Raw genomic sequence first — 20,774 nt, 5'->3', positions numbered from 1 at the left:
TTCTCCACGGAGTTGCTGCTGAAATGTCTATTTCCTAGCATGGAAATGCAAATTTAGTAGCTTGCAATAATAACTGCAAGCATGAGGTAAGCATGATGAAACCAAAAGTTACAATCTGCTTCTTCCCACTCACATTACCATAACCTGACCCACCAACTGCAGTAACAGAGTTAGAATGGAGTGGGAATGAAGGCTTCCTTCTCCCTCACAGTTTCTACTCCTCATATGTTGCCCCTGCAAAGCTAAATTGCTCAACATTTTTGTGGACTGGCATGTGGCCATAGCAGTATGTCTGGTGTCAAAAAGGAGGTGAGGCAAAAAATCTGCCTTTCCTTTTTCATTTCTACTGCTGCAGCCAGATCTGCAAACCAAGTAAGGGGGGTGCATGGGTGGACATTTATAATGGGAATGGGGAGAAATCAGACCCTGTTGCCTTCACAGTGATATCAACAAGTCGTTGTCCCAGTTAGGTGTGAACTTCATGGAATTCTGTTTGGGTCAAACTGAGCTGTTTTTCCAGGTTTGGAGAAAGTTTGAATGGGGGAATTCACCCCACTTCCATTTTTCTCAGGCTCACTCACAAATAAAATAAATCAGCTACTTAACTGCACTATATTGTGAGAAGTGTTTATTGCAAGATGATTGAGCAGGCAGGATCTTACTCTTTCCGTGTGAGATTTACTTGTATAGTTCCCATCCACCCACCCAAATTTGGTCTTTAATCAAGAGGGTTACTGTTTGTTCTGAGCCACCATTTTGTCCCCTTTTGATTTTTGTACCAAGAGATGAGCATGGTCCACGTTGTGCTTCTGTTGTTTACTTGAGTAAATGCAAACGTCTATCATTAGCTGGAGATGTTTACTAAAAACAGTGCAGCTGGTAGGCCGCTCCCAGTGGAAACGGCACAGTGTCCGTGAAACCCTGTGATTAAAGTCATTGTTCCATAGAAAGAAACAAGCTACATGGCCCCACACAGCATGGCTTATTTCCCCTTTTGTCTACCACATTTGCCATTTACCTCTGGTGTAATGTTTCTCAACCTTGGCAGCTTGTAGATGTGTGGACTATGTGGACAGCTATACTGGCTGCGGAATTCTGGGAGTTGAAGTCCACACATCTTCAAGTTGCCAAGGCTGAGAAACCCTGCTCTGGTGGCTCATCAAATGCTCAGCCATTGTATTCTAATGGTGCTATAAGGAAAAGAGAAAGTGAGAGATTGTAGCTTCTTCCTTTGTTCTCCAGTTACTAGACTAAGCCTTGATATTACAGTAGCCCAAGTTTTGTAAGCTTTCCAAACATCTTGGCTTAAGTGATAACAGAATATGTGGGATTCCATTCCTTTTCTTTGTCCATTTCTCACATTTTTCCCATCCATCTATGGAGTGGATAACTGTATATGTATATGAAATATATGTATATTTCATTATACGGAAGGTTGGTTTTCAAAAGTTGTCTTTCTTTTTCTGTAATTATAGGATGTTACAGAATAATCAGCTCAGTCGAATTCCAGCGGAGGCCCTGTGGGATCTTCCTAATCTTCAGTCACTGTAAGTCCTTATGGATTGCCATTCTGAACTCTTGGAATCTCTTAAATAAGGGATTTTTCAGTTGTTGGGTAGAAAGCAGTAGAAATCCAACAGTGTTTTCATTGATACTTGAGCAGGATATAAGCAGGGAAGCAATATTATATGATCTAGCAGAAACGTTTGAACTGAATTTTGATACAAACAATTTTTAAAGTTTTTTTGAAGGTTGCCTTTTGCACGAATTCTGCCAGCTTGAAGTTCATACTAATTTTTGTGCAAAGTGTCAGGATATCACAATCCCAAAATGGGTGGAGCCAGGGCCGCAACTGGGGGGGGGGGGCAACCAGGGCATGTGCCCCGGGCGCTGCGTGGTGCCAAAATGAGCGCTGGGGGGCGCCAAAATGGGCATGGAATCCATGTTTGCCCCGGGTGACACAGACCCTAGTTGCGGCCCTGGGTGGAGCCAAGATCAAGTGAAAAAATGGAAGCAAGGCCCAATATTTTTGGCTTAGTACAGGCTGGGAAGCTCTGCAAATGTGCATCGGATGCTGCCATACTCCCTGCTATTCTCAGGCCACACTCTTCCATCTTACGCTGCAGCTTCTTCCTGCAATTTGTCACTCCTGGCCACCTGATTATGTCTTAACTTTCTCTCCATGGTTCCACTGCATTTCTTCACTTGAAGACAAGAGTCAGGTGCTGATTTTGAGCTGAAAGGAATTGAAAAAGAGGCAGGGGCAGTGGGCTGTCTTTAGGTCAGATTATTATCCAGGCCTGTCTGATTATGACTATTCATGAGCTGAGGTCCAGTTGAGCAGAAGCATGAACTGTTACCCACACTTTGCAAAGAAAGATAAAATGTTGATAGCATATAGACCAAATGGCTTTGGTTAGCAAAACTCCTCTCACATTTCTATGCATAGAAATAAGAAAATATGAGCCCATTCATAGCAGTTGTGATATATTTTGTTGGATCCTTTCCCCATGTGGCAATTATGTTTTTAATAAACTCCTTGGCATGATTTTTAAATATCCTAATTAATTCTTTAATGTCCTGTTCCTGTTTTGACTTTGCTTTACTCCACTGAGTGTCTGTTTGAATTGGGGCTGGCTATAAATATTGTAAAATAAATAATATAATAATAATTGCAGCAGAATAATTAGCACTGTCCAGCTTCTCTTGCTGTCAAGAAGGCATTTCTTTTTAACATTCAGTTGTCTGGTGCCTCAGCATGTTTCTTCCTGATACCTGTGCAGACTTAGGCAAAACTGTCATCCCAGTTAGTAGAAAATATTTGTTAAAGGTGCCCCAGAGTGACCAAATGTTTTTTCTATCACCTAATCTAAACCATGCTCAGTTACCTTGATAGTAGGTCTAGAATTAATCTAGCTAATTAGTTCTACAATTTATATGCCCCTCTATTTCTGGAGTCTCTGAGTGGCTTACAGTATTAATATCAGAAGATTAAAAACAAAAATCAATTTATGCAATTATGATCAATCAGTCTGATGTGCCACTATTTGGGTAGCATGATTTTATAGCTGTGGGACTACCTTTTCCCAGTGGTTTCTGCTCGCACCACCAGATCTGGCAGGGAGGGCATGCTCTGGGTACTGTCGATAAAACAGTCATCAAGCAGGTCCCTTCTGTTATGACACCTGCCCTGTGGAACACCCTCCTCCCTGAAATACAGACAGGTCCTACTTGATTTGCCTTTCACAAGGCTGTGAAGACTTGGTTCTTCCCGCAGGCATTGGCAGTGGGATGCTAGTTAGGAGCTCTAGCATGTTGCATGTGTCTAGTGGGTTTTTGTTTTCAGTGAGCCTTGATGTGGTTTTAGTTGACTTTTCTTTTAATGTAATTCTTTGTTTTTGTTTGTTTGCCACCCAGAGCTTCTAGGATAGATGGGCAGCTATATACATTGAATTAATAAATAAAAATAATAATAAATAGTTATTTTGCCCTTTGTTCTGCTTTAATGTATCGTATCACATTGTTTTTATGTTGTTCTTTATTCTGTGAGCTGCCCAGAGTCAGTTGGAGTCAGGCAAGTTCAAAATTGTATAACTATAAATAAATAAACAAATGCTCTTACTTGTCCCCAGATGCATTTCTAAACACTCATATTTTTACTCCCTGAAAATGTAATGTGGAGGGTGTGATCCCTATATATAGGGGTAAGCAGTTCCAAAATCAGGGACCATCACTAAGAAGACTCAAGCTTGGGGTCACTGAAGATGACATTCCCTTGATTGTGGAGCCCTCAATAAGCCCCGTCTTCCAATCCCAGCTGTTATGGGATGAACTTGGTGAAGCAGTTCATGGAACTATTCAGGCACAGACCATGTAGAAATTTACAGGTGATAACCACTACCTTGAATTGTACCCAGAAACTAAATGGATGCCAATGGAGCTCCCATAAAATAAGTTTGTTACCCTGGCAAATTTTGGTAGTTAACCCAGGCTGCTGCATTCTGGACCACTTGAAATTTATGGATGATCTTCAAGGACAGGCAACCTCATTGCAATAATCTAGCTGTGAGGTGAAAAACCTCCTGAACCAAGAAAGTTTCTTTGAAGTTTTTCAGTAAGCGTGGTTAAAACACACTTCTGATATTCCATCACAGGCTTTTAATTAATATTGGCAGCTTTAAGTTCAGAGGCCTCTTTGACTATAAATTGGAGATCAAAACTTCTCAAAATATGTTGAGATACTTATTAGATACTAACTCTGACCATTTCAGATCAAGCTGATAGCACCGCTTAATCCCTTTATGACTTGGCTCACTCTCTGGAAATACCTGTAACAACCATGCATAAGAAAATTCTTTAAAATATTCCTCTTTAATCCATTCTGTGGTTTTTGTCTCCACTAGAGGTTAATTAAGCGTGCATACAGACATTCATCTTCGGGGTGAATAAGCAATCTTTAGAGATTTAAGAATGATTTTCCTCATGACATATGCCTCGCATGGTTAAGTGAAGTCATTATGCAGTGCTGCTCATTGTACAATCCCTTCATGATACCTATTTCAAAATAGGTCATTTCGTAATTTTTTTCCCATGCCTTTCATGGGTAAAACCACCAATCCAGACTTCCAGCTGTGTAACTTTTGAATCTTTAACTGTTCCTAAGGAAGGCTAGGCCATGAGGAAATGGAGAGGATTACTTTCTCAGGTACTTTGATCTCTGAAAGGGAAATAGACTTATTGCAGGCCCTGTTTTCTCAAAGCAAATAGCGGGATATCCCTACAGATGAAATCCGATTCAGATTTATATACAATCACTTTCAAAACAACTATGTTTTCATACAAAAGAGATGATTTTGAGGTTACTTCCACAAACATGTGTTCTGGACAGCATCCAAGTATATGAAGCATTTACTTCCTCTCTCAACAATGACCTATAACGTGTTGGCTAAATTTATCCTTTGTAGTGAGGGAAGATGACTTCATTTCATCTGCCAATGTGAATCTGTGCATGGAAAGGAGAATGACTCAGAGCCAGCAACTTTCAGACCTTAACGAACTATGATGACAATGGCAGTTGCCCTTGGGTGGGGTTCTCTCATCTGTGCTTCAACTTCATTTGCCATTATAGTAGGCATCCTTTGGAGTAGCCAGCTGCAGTGGCTGTGCAGTGGGTTTAAAATTCATATGGAAGTGTCAGCATAGATATACTTAGCTTTGGGAAGATAAAAATACAGATAAAGCTACATAGTATATACAGACACTTCTTGCAGTGGGAGAAAAAGGGGTTTAATTTTTCCTTGCAAATTATTGGATTTTCTGGATTTTCTGTTGTACTGAACTACAAAGCAGCAACATTCTCCTGTTAAGTAAGAACAGGGCACCCAGATCTAGATGGAGCATCTCTTGATGAGCCTCTTTCCTGATTTCTTCAGTAGAAGAATCAGGTGTGAAATACCAAATCTGGCTAAAGTCAGTCCACTGTGTAATTTTGCACATGACACTGGAATTCCGTACCTCATTCTGTGAGATCTGCACACTCTTTGAATAATCTTAAAAAATAGATTTTACTTTGAATTTTCTGGTGTATGCTATGTCAGAAATGGGGAATAAAATATATCAATAAACATCATATTTATAATCCTTCTGGGTAATATCTGGAGACAATAACGATCAATAACTAGGGTCACAATTAGCTTCAGATGGTATAGTCTGCCCTGCCTGCCCTGATTTCTGATCTCATGGATATTGGAAGTCCTGGCAAATCCAGCATGCCTCATTAGCATATGGATGGTTGCTCTAGGATGCAAACTCTCTGTGCTATTGAGGAAGCTGTTTGTTGCCACTCCTACTTCCTCTCTTTCTCTCCTTCCTCCTTCCACCAGGAGCAAAGCATGCAGCATGGTTTGCCTCCTGCTCCATCTTGGGCCATGCGGTCAGCCTAAGGAAAGAAACTTCTGCCCCTAATCTACACACAGCTCTTAGCAGCTGTAGGGCTAAGAGATCACCAAGTATAGGTAAAGAACAGAAGAAACAAGGAACATCATTTTCTACCAAAGATGAATATAACTGGACCAAAGAATAAAGTCAGTAAAACTCTTTTTTACTTTTACTTTGAATCTACTCTGTCTAAGTGTGTAATTCTGTATGCTTGGGAGGGCTGAGGGTGTAAGATCAATAACCTGTGTTTCTCTGACATGCTCATTGAAGCAATTTAAGATAATATTCTTTTTCTGTGTGCAGCTCCTCCACTGTGTTAAGCTCTGCTCCATTAGGTGGTTCTAGCAGGCCACTAATGGCTTCAATGGAGACCTAGTTTGGGGTATCTCTGGACAACCATGGATCTCTCTGCCATCACTCACATGATTCAAGTCACCATGCTAAGGATACCACTGCCAAGTTACCATGGCTATAGCTAGTGATGGGCTATGTTGCATATTGCAGCCCTCTATTCTACTTTCATCATCAGTAGTCACTCGGAGGCAAAGGGGAGGCCATTTTAATACAAACCAGCCTCAGATCCATTTCACTTGATAAAAATCAGCCGGATACTCCTCTTTCTTTGTTGTACCCTGACATAAAGGAAAAACTACTGCCTTTTTGAGCTTCCCTTAACAGTGACAATTTTCTTTCTAAATCCAGATTTAATAGGGGGAAAAAAAACCCTTTGGAGTTTTCCCTGCCCTCATTAAGTCCCATTAGACCAGGCTTATTAGGATAAATTAGGGCTGATGTGAAAGAGACAAAAAGTTGTTCAGTAAATTGTTTTCCCCTTAGCCGACTGCTTTGTGAATTAAGGCATATCAAAAGCTAAGCTGATTTCCTCAGATTTCATTGGGGCTGCCAAATAGCTTTTTATTCAGAATTGGTCTTATGCCAAATATCTTTCTGTTATTTCTATTTCTTCTTGAGGATGGTCATATATTGGGGAAAAGAAAGATCAGATCTGAATTAAACACATTTCTTCTTTTAGTATTTATGAGTAATTTTCCACAAGCTACACATACACACACACACACACACACACACACAGACCTATATATATATATCTCCAACATGGAACTTTCATATATCACTGCGGAGTGGCTTTCAAATATTTCAAAGTCCAGTGGGGATCCAATCCATTTGTCAGGGTTGTGGCTTTTCCACTTTCCCGCCGTTATGAGCGTGACATGTAATTTCCTAGAACACTACCCAGAAATCAGGAAATACTCCAGAAAGCATTCCACACTAGATGTTGGAATTGAAGGGTTGCAAATTGAGTGCAGGGCAGGCTGAACATGTTGTCCTTATAGCATGTTTCCATGATATTTGTATGTTTATAAATTGGAAGGGAGAAAACACCCTCTCACAAACATGTTATGATGCCATTATCATGTTCAGTGTCAGAACTCTCAGACAGTAATCAGGAGTGAAAACAAACATTCAAGGAGCAAGTCTTTCTGGGTTCATATTTATAAGATTTATTAAGACAAAGGTTAAGGTGATCACATAAGAATTTCAATGGGTACATGTATTATGCTTTCAGGAATGAGCCTTTTGTCTATAGGCAATTCAAAACTGTTCGTTTTTTACTTTCTTTCTTCCACCCTTTTGAGAGAAGAGCTTGTTTTTTCAGAGAAGGCCAGTTGGCCTGGCCTGCACCTGGCCATTGTTTACACACCTGCTACTGGACTCATCAGGGTGTGGATCTATTCTAACATTCAAAAGACCAGAGAGAAAGCAATAAAATCTGCTACACATTTGAGGCATGAGGATTGCACACAGCTTGTCCACAATCCAAGGTTACAGTGTAATAACTGACATGCATTTCAGCTTGCATGTACAATGCACAACAAATTAGATTGTCTAGATTCAAAATAGGACTAGGTTTATGATTATAAATATAATGTATAGGAAGCACTTTGTGCATATTAAAGCACAATATCTATACGCCTACGAGGAAGACCAGTTAATACTACTACTATTCAAATTTATGCACCAACCACGAATGCTGAAGGTGAAGAAAGTGAAAACTTTTACGAAATGCTGCAATCTGAAATTGATCGAACATGCAGTCAAGATGCTCTGTTAATTATTGGCAACTGGAACGCAAAAGTTGGAAATAAAGAAGAAGGATCAGTACTTGGAAAATATGGCTTTGGTGACAGAAACGACACTGGAGATCGCATGATAGAGTTCTGTAAGACCAATGATTTATTTATTTGCAACACCTTTTTCCAACAACACAGTCGATGACTATATACAGGGACCTCACCAGATGGATTACACAGAAATCAAATTGATTACGTTTGTGGAAGAATACGATGGAGAAGCTCAATACCATCAGTTAAGACAAAGCCAGGAGCTGACTGCGGGACAGATCATCAATTGCTCATGAGCAAGTTCAAGCTGAAGCTGAAGAAAATTAAAATAAGTCCAAGAGTGCCAAAGTGTGATCTAGAAAACATCCCACCTGAATTTAGAGATCACCTCAAAAATAGATTTGATGCACTAAACACTGATGACCAAAGACCAGGAGAGTTGTGGGAAGACATTAAGAACATAATATGCAAAGAAAGTGAAAGATCATTAAAAAGGCAGGAAAGAAGGAAAAGATCCAAATGGATGTCAGATGAGACTCTGGAACTTGCTTTTTAATACCGAGTAGCTAAAGCTAATGGAAAAAAGAATGTAGTAAGAGAGCTAAATAGAAAATTTCAAAGGGCAGCTTGAAAAGATCAGGAAAAATATGATGAAATATGCAAAGACCTAGAGTTAGAAAATCAAAGAGGAAGAACACAATCAGCATTTCTCTACTGAAAGAGCTGAAGAGAAAATTCAGCCCCAAGTTGCTATCCTTAAAGATTCTATGGGCAATACATTAAATGACATGGGTAGTATTAAGAGAAGGTGGAAGGAATATACAGAATCACTGTATAAAAAAGAGTTACTCAATGTTCAGCTATTTAAGGAGGTAGAATATGATCAAGTACCATCAGTACTGAAGGAAGAAGTTCAAGCTGCACTGAAGGCATTGGTGAAAAACAAGGCTCCAGGAACTGATGGATTACCAACTGAGATATTTCAACAATCAGATGCAACAATGGAAGCACTTACTCTTCTGTGTCAAGAAGTTTGGAGGACAATGACCTGGCCAACTGACTGGAAGAGATCTGGATTCATACTCATTCCAAAGAAAGCAGATCAAACAGAATGTGGAAATTATCAAACAATTTCATTAATTTCACATGCTAGCAAAATTTTGCTGAAAATAATTCAACATTTGCAGCCTTACATCGACAGAGAACTACCAGAAGTCCAAGCTGGATTTAGAAGAGGATGCAGTACAAGAGATACCATTGCTGATGTTGGATGGATCTTGACTGAATGTAAAGAATACCGGAAAGATGTTTACCTCTGTTTCATTGATTACGCAAAGGCGTTTGACTGTGTGGACCATAACAAGTTATGGTTAATATTACAAATAATGGGAATTCCAGAGCACTTAATTGTACTCACGCAGAACCTGTACATGGATCAAGAGGCAGTCGTTAGAACAGAAAACAGTGATACCGAGTGGTTCAAAATTGGAAAAGGTGTGCAGCAAGGTTGTATACTTTCACCCTACTTATTCAACATGTACGCTGAACAAATCAGTCGAGAAGCAGGAATGTACAAAGAAGGATGGCGTATCAGAATTGGTGGAAGACTCATTAACAACCTGGAATATGCAGATGATACAACTTTGCTTGCTGGAAGTGAAGAAGACTTGAAGTACTTGCTGATGAAGATCAAAGATTGTAGTCAGCAATACGGACTACACCTAAATGTGAAGAAGATGAAGATACTCACAAATGGACCAATAAACAATGTCACAATAAATGGAGAAGAAATTGAAGTCATCAACAATTTCAGTCTACTTGTATCAACGATCAGTGCCAAGGGAAGTAGTAATCAAGAAATCAAATGACGTATCGCGCTGGGAAAATCTGCCATCAAAGTCCTATCTAAAGTTTTCAGAAGTAAAGACATCAGTTTAAAAACAAAGGTGTGTCTGACCCATGCCATGGTCTTCTCAATTGCCACATATGCCTGTGAAAGTTGGACATTATAAAAAGAAGATAGAAGAAGAATTGATGCATTTGAATTGTGGTGTTGGCGAAGATTATTGAAAATACCGTGGACTGCCAGAAGAACAAACAAATCAGTTTTAGAAGAAATACAACCAGAATGTTCCCTAGAGGCGAAGATAACTAGGCTTAGACTCTCATTGCCAGGAAAGACCAATCGCTTGAAAAGGACATCATGCTTGGTATAGTTGAAGGCCAGTGGAAAAGAGAAAGACCTTCAGTGCAATGGATTGATACAGTTACAGCAACAATGGATGCAAACATTGGAACAGTCAGGCATACTGCGCAAGACCGAAAAGCATTTTGTTCTGTTATACATAGGGTCACCATCTGTCGTAAATGACTCGACAGCAACTAACAATAACAAAGCACAATAAAATGCAACAATATTTAAAAGAATTACAATAATTAATATGTGTTGAAGAAATGTTTTTTTAAGAAGTAATAATAGCATTTTAATGTTTGATCAAAATCACAAAGAATCCTGTAGCATGTTAAATATATTATGATAGAAGTTTTTGCATCCTGTAACTACTTTCCAGATAGTTTATGCCTTACTACATTTGCTAGTGACAAGATCACCACTAGTGATTCACAGAATCAACTGGAATCATTCAACTGTCATTGTGTCAATATGAAAGTAATGAGGACAGGTTCTATATTACTTCAGTAATGGCTGGTAACACTAGAAACACTAAAAGCCAATGGGGAAAGGGCCAGTGAGGTGCCACAAATCTCTTTCACTGCAAGAGACTAAGGAGGCTACATCTCTGAAAAATGACCAATTGATAGGTATCATATAGATTCTCTTACTTTTTTCTCTGGCTTCATGTCAGGATAGCTCACCAGCATCAGGACTTCCACATGATTCATGACAGTCATCTATCTCTTGCTCCACTGTTGCAAACATATCCTCATATGGGCTTGTTTTAACTGTTTTTGTAAGCAGTGGTGGTCATGGACATTTCTTCATCAAATATGCACCACCAACAAAAAAATGCTGGCAGTTGTGGCTTATTGAAAACAAAATAAAAAATTCCTATAGGGTGCGTGGCATTGTTTTGTTTCCAGCAGTTCTATCCCTAATGCTACACTTATCTCCACTGTCAATAACAGCTGAGACAATAATACCCATCTTTCAGCTAAAAGTTTTATGCTGGATCTTAGCATCCAGAATCTAATGGCTACACTGGCTTAGTATTATGGAGTTGAAGTACAACATATCAGAAGGACACTAGGTTTGGAAGACTATTTTAGATGCAATAGTGCTTTTTAGCAATAACACAACTCTCTTCTGTAACAAAATTGGCATCTGTGACAAAATTGGCCACAGCCTCCTGCTATTGCAGTGTCATCTATGATTAGGACAAATCGAAAATCTTAGACTGAATCAGCCCAAGGTCATTAAAATGGAGAAGAAGGTGGAATGGAAGACCATGTACAAACTTTTTACTTTCCATTGAGAAATTATGTTTCTTGTATATTTCTCCAAGCTTCCCTTGTATAAAATGGAAGGAGCTGAAGAAGCACATCTACCCCTAACGGCAGTTTCTAAGTTGCATGTTGGGTGAGATCCTTTATTTAATGCTGGGATCCACTTGCGATTCCCTAGCAGAGCATCTGTCTATCAGCAGTTTTGTAGGTGTGGTAACAACACACTATGAATACCCTGCGAGAGTCGTGTGTCAGGCTAATTAACAACTTTGTGGTTACAAGTTCTTACCTAAAGCAGATGCATACACTGCCTGTTTTTTATGCCAGCTTAACATCAAGCCAAAGATTTTCAAAGCAAACAGGTGCTATAAGTTATAATTACTGCACTTTCAGTAAGAGTGAGAAAAATAAGAGAGCTGATTGGATTAAAAGATCAGACAAACTCCTGGGGGTTATCTTTCAAATGAAAATAAAAGACAAAGAAAGAAGCTTGAATTTTCTGAAGCAACCCCTAGAATGGAAAATTTAGGTTCCTGAAACAACATTGTTGTTTTACACTGTATAAAAGTTAGTATTTAAAATACTGTAATGACTGCCTATTCAAAATAGTAATCAGACTCACACAGGTATTCTATGGATATCGAATTTAATAATGAATAGTATGCAGAAACACAGGCAAAGCTGAGAATACTAAAGGCGCAGGATTTCTCCCAATTGATTCACAAGCAATCCCAAGCCCCTCCTCCCAAAATCAGTACAACTCCATCTCCTTGCAGGTGTTCCTAACGGTTCCTGCCAGTCTCTGCGTAACATCCTTGACCAGACGAGATAACCCAAACATGCATTCCTCCAGACTCACATCATCCAGCTTGCTGCCTGGCACCAAGGAACAGTAGCAGCCCCCTCCTGTGCAAAAACACGGGTCAACACCAGCATGGCATGGGAACTGATTACGATGTTTCAGGAACATTGGAACAGGAACCATGACAAATACGTAATTTGAACATACTGTCTCTAAGATACACTGATGTAAGCTTCTTTCTTATAAATGTCCCTAATGTAAGCTCTTTAAAAAAATACTATTCATATCTTTTAATGGCACACCTATTTTCAGTTGCTTTTTTTTTCATAGAATTTTGAGTAAAGAAGGGCAAATGTGAGCTAGTGTGTATATATTGGAAAAACTCAATGGGAGAAGAGCAGAATGCCCAAATCCTTTTCAAGGGGAATCTGTGGCAAATTTATTTTACATCCCTGCTTGTAGAGAAAGATTCTTTAGCAGCAACTTATTGGGGACTTTCCCACTCCTGAGTCAAGTGCTATCTACCTATCCTGAACTGAGGGAAAACTCAGCATGAAATCTGCTGCTCCCATTGCTGCTCCCTATCCTGCTTTTGTTGGGCCTTTTCTGTGTCACTGCAAAATGGCATCCTGATTCAGTATTTCAGCACATGATAGGTAAAGACTTTACCCGTCTTGAGGTTTCCTCTTTCTGGACAGTGCAGAAAAAGGGGGAAAGTACGATTTACAGCAAGATCACAAGGATGGCTTAAGCTTCTCTCATTCATGGCCTGGGAATGAAATAAGAGCAACATTTTAGGGACAAGGAAGAAAACTGATGTCAAGGGACAACTGTGCCATCGTGAAATGCAAGTGTTTGTTTCACCTTATGGTAATGGTCAAGAATTCTTTTCAGTAGCTAGAAAAAAAGATGATATCATTTTATCCAAATGTGAGCATAGCAACCAAATATATCTGCAGTATGTATATACAGGAAGCTCTGGCATGGGCTGGTCCATGAAGTCACAAAGAGACTGAACAAATAAACAAATATCTGCAGTGTGTATGCATGCTTTCTGCAACAATGCTCCACATTTTACTGACAGAGACATTTTAATAGACTGACATATAACTTCTTGTTCTTCTTGGCTAAGTTTTTGGATTATACATCTGCAATAAATATAGTAGTTTAGCTACTGTAAAGAAGCTTTATCTGGATGGTGTATTTGAAAGATCGTCTTTGCTGTTGAAAACAATGGTTTACAGTCAGTTTCAATCACTAACAGTTTTCTATACAGTAAATGCATAATATTTTTACAATCTATTAACCTAAGGCTTTCCCCCTCTCTCTGCCTGCAAACACTGTCTTAGAAAGGTTATAAATCTTTTTTTTTTCATTGCAGTGTCTCTAAATATTTTTCTGAGATAATCTATGAAAACTTTGTTAACATCACATTATCATGTTTTCTGGCCAAAGGAGCATTTTAATGTTATAGAAGTTCATAATAAAATATTATATTTTATAACTTATAATAAAATCCAGCATGGTGTAGAGGTAAAAGTGTTGGACTGGGACTGGAAAGATCCAGCTTCTAGTCTACCCTCAGCCATAGAAGCTCACTGGGTGACTTTGGGCCTATCACTTTCTTTTAATGTTTTTGTTGCTCAGTGCTAAGTATCCTATTCTGAACTCCTGAATAAAAAGATGGGCTATAAATACAGTAAATAAATAAATAAATTCAATTTGGTCATGTAATTAGTCAGATTATGTAGCTTTTTTGTTTTGTCTTGTGGGGAAGAGACGGCCCATTATAGCTTTACTGTCATGAGCACTGATGGTGAGCAGGAGGGGGCCCCTATCCAGGGGGGAAAACACATGCGTAGTACTGAGGAGTTAAGCGGCCATTCAAAGAGACACAGATCAGACCTGCCTTGACTTTTGGGGTTTATCTGTTTGGGTTTCCCACACTTCTTCAGTTTGTTAGGATTTTCTGTCTTATGTAGCAGTAATGAACACTAGAGACCTATTCCTTGTCTCAGCGTGGTTTCCTGACTGTTAGGACATTTACCTTTTAACAGCATTGATTTATTAATTACTGTGATTAGTTACCTTGCATAGCTGATCCTACTGTTAGTTCTAATGCTCTTTTAATACTTAGGTCATGCTATTCCATGTCTTTGGTATCTGTAACAGAGTCTTATAGCACTATAAAGACAAATTAACTAATCCTTTTTAAACTACAGTTCTAACAGACCATAGGCTTTCACAGACATTTGTCTATTCTGATGGAACATGAGATAGAGTACACCATCATTGTCACAGATCGATTGGCAGAATACTTGACTACTGCAGCCATTTCATTACCAGATGTATACACTGGTGGAACAACTGAAACAGGGTGAAGTCCTAAGTGGGATGTGGATAGTATGGTGGAGATAAGTCTTACCCTGCTTTCTGTCAATCCACAGCCATGCCCACTTTGATGCTACATCTTTACCCCAGCTCCATATCTGATGTAAGAACTTTCCAGTCACTGATGTCAGCATCTAATCACAGCACAAACAGCAAAATTGTATGCATCACTTATCTTCATGCATGTATAAAGAAACAGTTTCTCAGATTAATTCAAACCAGGGACTGCCAAAATGTAAAACATAAGTTGTTCCTCCTGCCTAGAGCTTTTCCTGCTCTTGGGATGGGTTGGGGAGGGAAAGCCTCGTAATGTGTTTGATGCTTGCTTGATGCTAAGGCTGAATGATTAGGGAACTACTTGTGGTGTTTGCAATGTAGATTTAGATTCCAGGAGCTCTGTTTCTTTTGTCTGGACATGGTTCTGTGTTTTTTTTCCAGGTATACTTTCCTTTTTCATCCCTTTTGTGTAAGTCAAGCTCCTCTGTTTCCCAACCTCTTTAGTGAGCTGCTGTTTCTTGATTCTGCATTTATATCCTTTGGCCAAATTGGTTGGAATTTCTGAAAATAGTAGTCCCAACATATCTTGAAGGCCGTAATTCTGGAGAAAGCTAGTTTGCTTAACCATAGTTTGTTGAATAAGCCACAATTTATTTTGTTAACACATGCTGCTAAGCAGTAGAACATGATTTACAGATTAAAAAGGTCATGCAAAGTGCTAAGCCAAAACTGAACAATCCATATTACTATGTAGGAAAATGTCTGAACAAATCTCTCTCACACAAACACATGGAAACATTGCTGAATGCGTATTTTCTATGAAATATTCCTTTTAACTTAAAACCACAGTACTGTAGGGGTCTCAAGTTTTTCTCAATGTTTTGTATTGTTGACCTGAAAAGTAGAAGATGTTAAAGAGCTGTAGAATATAATAAGGTAAGAATAGAAGATTGCTTCTCTTCTTTTTCTCACTGTTCAGATGCTTTCTAGCAAGCACCTAACTAGGTGTATATGTACTTGGAAGAGATCATGAGAAAGATGACAGGGGAATTGCTGGGAGGATCAGCTGAACCAGATATGGTGGAAGAAAATAATAGATCCAGAGAAAGAAAGCACAGAATCAAATAATCATAAAATTGTGCAGTTGGAAAAGATATTCCAAGTTCATCTAGTCCCACACTCTGCAATGTGCAGGGTGGGCAGGATAGATTGCAATGACAAGTAGGTAGACTCATTCTTGGAGGACACACTGTAAGTGTCTAGTTCAGCTGCTGCCTCTGCTAGAACACAATGCAGAGTTCTAGTCCCTACAAGTTGATCAGAATTTTGCTAGATAGAAATTGACAGCTATGAAATTCTGTACATGTGCTCAAAGCAAGCAAGGAGATGCAGATGTAGTTAGTTGCTTTTTCTGGTATCCTTATATTGCAAAACACTCACTTAAAAAAATATGAAGGACCAATGAATGGTTCAGGTGAATGTTGTCCTTCAACATCTTGACCTCTGTTTCTTCATCATATATAAAAAGGCATTGACATTTCTTAGTTTCTCTGCACTATGCATCTCCCTCTTCATGTCTTTTGGAGAAATACTTTGGAAACAGATGGAAATAGAGTAATGGCCTCTTAAGATGTTTTTAAATCCATGAATAGGATAATTATCATTATCATCATTATTATTTCTGAAGATTAAAATGCAAGCTGTGACTCCTTGGAAGTTGCAGGACAAGGGCTTTGTTGTTGACAAAGGAGAAACCTTCCCCACCAGACAGGGCTGTTGTATGCATATATATTCTGATGAGTGATGGAAGGAAGGAAAAGAATCACTTTGGAATTAACATTGCCTGAGAGCATGTTGCTGCTTTCATAGACCACCTTTGATCTGTTTGAAATGTGACAGCTCACTGTAAGGGCAATATTGCTTCATATAAATCAATTTTGATAGAATGTGCTTTTGCCCTTTAAAAAAACACCTTCCACTGAGACTAAAAAAGAAACAGAAAAAGATTGGGGCAATTTAAGATGTACCTATAATTTATTGCATGGACCTGATTTTGTGCAGTTATGTTAAGTTTTGTTAATATAATTTATGAGGTATAAGTCTTTCCTGGAGCACAAGAAAAGTATGTTTTCTGGTTCATTGAAAAGAATTGTGAGTTGCAAAAAAATAAATAAAACAGCCATGAGTACAAAGGCCATGTGATAAGTAAGGGAACTGGCCTTGGCTGGAAGATTTTGGAAAAAGCTGACCAACAATTTCAAATGTTTAGGTTGGGGGCCATTATTTCTTCTATTTTTGAGGAGAAAGCATTACTACATCCTCTCCATTTCTCCTAGTGGTTGGACTTTGACTTCCATGTCTTATGGAGACATGCAATATTTGCATTCTGAACAGGTATAGCAGAGAGCTGCCTTTTATCTTGATCAGGCCCTAACTGATCCATGGTTGACTCAAGAAACCAAACTCTCTGATCCATTAACTATTCACATTGGTTGGGTTTGTACAACACACTGAGCCACAGATTAGCCAACGACACTGAGCCTAGCATGTCGGACAAACCTAGCCTAATATTTTAGGTGTTGAATATTTACTACTGCCAGGAATCACGGGAATTGAGCAATATATACAGTAAATTTAGTAAATAAATAAATATAGCCTGACTTCAACAGGTGATATGGCATTTTTCTGTTATGTTGTGTATAACACAATTATTTGTTGCTCGAAAAAATTGCGGTAACAATGACTGAGCACTTAGCTCCAAAATGCAGAAAAAAGCTACTCTAATTATCAAGCACAAATTAAATCATCAGACAATCTTCTAAAAATCACACTACCTGTTAAAATAGAGCATAAGTTGAGGTTGTGGGAAACTGTTTCTTGAAGACATCATATCCCCCAACTGTTATCATAAACTGCAGTAGCCTCTATTGTAGTAGAAAAAAGGCCCGAAACTAGGAATTATTTTATTTATGAAATGTGTGTGTGTTTGGGAGTATTTAAAATAGTACCACTGTAAAATGAAGGACAAATCAGATGTGTGGACTATCATGCTAAATCCCCCTCCCCCTTTTTATTTACTGTTAAATCCTCATCGGAGGTGGCATATTTGCAACAGAATCAGCACATTTTCTCCTTTAGGGCAGCATGCAGGACGGGGGGGGGGGGGGGGGTGGAGAGTGATTGTACTGGGAGGAATAACTGGTGTGCTTGAGTTAGCTGCAGCTAGAAAGCATGAGTATTTGGGCTTTATAGCTAAAATTAACTTGTTTTTCCCTTTGCAAAATATATTTAATAGGACTATGCAGCACTTCAGATCAAATATGAAACACACAGCATTAATAAATAATACTATATGTTGGAAATAATGACTAATCTATGCAGCCTTTAGAACCACAGTGGCAATTCAGATAATCAGGGATTTGACCCACATTTGTTCTTCTGCCTTCTTTAGCAGAATAATTTTTTCAGCAAGGATGACAGAGGAGCCATTACTTCCTCAAATGCCCCAGGTGGAGGACAAATGACAACTCCTATTGGCAGCTACCATTTTCCCTTAGAATTTGTTAGAACCATTCTTTGTCTAGAATATTTCATGAATATAAAATGGGGACTATCACAAAAACTGGTAGCTAGAATGCCCAGAAAAAGAAAAACAACGTGGATCCTTTTAGTAAGGAACTTCCAATTTCACTGAATATATAGACTGGTTCAAAGTGATTAGATGATAAGACAAAAGAATATTCTCCATTAACCTATTTTACTGAACTCCACATTGTGTTCTATTATAATTCTAAGCATACTTCTCTGTTGTAATCATCCTATGGCAACAATTGTCAGTCCCCCTGCTGCACTGATCCATCTACTGTATTTAACATCTGGGACTTATCAGTCTGCTGCAAAAGTACATCTACTGTATGGAACATCTGGTACCAATCACCCATCTTCGCTGTTCTTTGGCTTCTTATTAAGGAAAATTTAACAAGTCCTGTCCTTAAGTGAGGGGGTTCAGGGTCATAGATCTCCCTAATCGAGGTCAATAAGAAGCACATTGGGGACTTTATCATGCTGTTCATATTTACCAGCATATACCCATGGGTACATATTGTTATTGTTATGTACTCAAGAACCTACAGGTCTTCCTTCCATAATCTGGTGTCCTTCGGATATGGAACCTCAGCTCCTGAAATCTACAAACCAGTATGGCCCTACTTGTAAGTAACAAGGTGAAATTGATGGTAATCTAAGAAAAGCAACTTGGAAGGTCTGTAGACAGAGAAAAATTTAAATGTGGCTGAGTTCTGCTGGTTTTATATGAGAAAGGTGTTATTTACATTTTGTGATATGGGTATTTATTTTTTTCCTTATTTATAGTATTTTTATCTTGCTTTTCTAACTAAAAAGCACATATACTATGAGAGGGACCAGACAAAAACTACTTAGAAGAAACAGAAAATCATAACATTTTTAAGACACAAATTTATACCCAGTAATGCTGATGCCTAAAAATATAAACTCTTAGATATAACATTAAACCGTAGTTTAACATGATAAAGGTTTTAGCAGGTTTTGCTTCCTTTCCCTCTCCTTCTCTAATGGGATACAAGCTTTAAACTGCAATGAATGTCAGTGATAGTTAAACAGGTCAGATTCATACATTTTCATTTTAAGTTGGCTTGTTTCAACTAACCATAGTAAGCAGCTTGCCCAACTTTAGCTACTATGACAAGTTGCTGTTGATCCCTAAGTGCCCTGTGTAGCCACAATGAGCTTAAGACTTGTTGTGACTCCTGCTCATAAATCCCAGAGTCTTATCTCAGTTCCTTTATGTGGCCTTAACGTCCCACTGCAGGGTTAATGCTTGTCATACAAACCAACCCATTAACTGTGGCATGATCTGAGGAACTCAGTAGCAGCAAAAATTTAAACTTCTATGTGGAAGTGGAGCAAGCTGGCACTGGCCTACTCCTGTCTCCTAATCTGCCCAATTATCCTAGGTAGAAACCATAATAGAAAGTGCTTAAGAAGCCATAATCACACAGTGCAGAAAGAGGAGAGCTGTATGGTTGCTTTTTTGTTTTGCTTAATGATATAATTAGTAGTTTCTTGGTGCCAAGGAAGTAGAGTTTTATATTCCACAAGAGGAGTTGCATTTGCAAGACATCACAACTTGGGAGTTTGAACTCTCCTACATATTTTTAGGATGGTGGGCAAGCAGCAAGGACACCAAGCTGTTTTTGGTTCTGAAAGCAAGGTTACAGGTTATTTAAGTCTGATGGTATTATTGTTTATACTCTTTATTTCCTTTGTGGTAAAGGCTTCAGGGCAGCTTTTCCGGATCAGCTTCCTGGAGAAACAGAACACTGAAGAATTGTGCTGAGTCCTGTAATAACTATTTATTTACAAATACAAAGACCCAATAGGTAGTAAGATAATAGAAACATTCAAGCAAAGCTTGTTTCAAAAACATATCATTTTAAAAGTATTTTTAAACTCCAGGCTTACTTTTCCATCCAATCACCAAAACACTGAATTACTTTTTCTAGCTGGCAAACTGTTTTTTCATTTACCTTATGGATTCATACATCATAGTAATCCATGGTTGCTTAATGAATATATCACAGTTGGCTGAGGTCACACAAACTAAACCAAAATCAAACAAGCCACATTACTGCTTAGTGCAGACTTCTGGAAGTTGGTCCCCATATCTGGGAAGTAAGAAGACTGGAGAATTCTCATAAATAGTATGCTGACTGTCCAGTTCAGCTTTTTTTATTGTGGTAGAATAATATCATCATAGTTATCACCATCCTTACTTATAAGATTTTAAAAAAGTAATCAAAGGAAATCATATGCCATCCTGTTTCTGAGGCCTAACCTCACAGTCCCATTTCCTATCAGAGCAAAACAAAAGATGCACGAGAAATTAGAACTGTCTAATGTTTGGTACATATCCTCTTGAGGCTCTGTGCAAAACAGCCCTTCTGAGATGGCTTGTTCAAGTTTTTAACTAACAGAACATTGAAACATATCTGGCTTTGTAT

At 38.6% G+C, this 20,774-nt stretch overlaps 1 protein-coding gene across 1 annotated transcript in view; it reads left to right on the top strand.

Annotated features, from left to right (window-relative positions):
• LGR6 (leucine rich repeat containing G protein-coupled receptor 6) overlaps positions 1 to 20,774 on the top strand; it is a 139,547-nt gene that overhangs the window by 69,635 nt on the left and 49,138 nt on the right. The window contains exon 4 of the mRNA XM_063299818.1: positions 1,476 to 1,547. Coding sequence (XP_063155888.1) covers positions 1,476 to 1,547 — 72 coding nt within the window. The remainder of the gene's footprint in view (positions 1 to 1,475; positions 1,548 to 20,774) is intronic.

This window comes from Candoia aspera, chromosome 3 (genome assembly GCF_035149785.1).
Source record: "Candoia aspera isolate rCanAsp1 chromosome 3, rCanAsp1.hap2, whole genome shotgun sequence".
NCBI lineage: Eukaryota > Metazoa > Chordata > Lepidosauria > Squamata > Boidae > Candoia > Candoia aspera.
The sequence above is the reverse complement of the archived record's forward strand: the minus strand, read 5'-3'. Positions and strand labels throughout refer to the sequence as shown.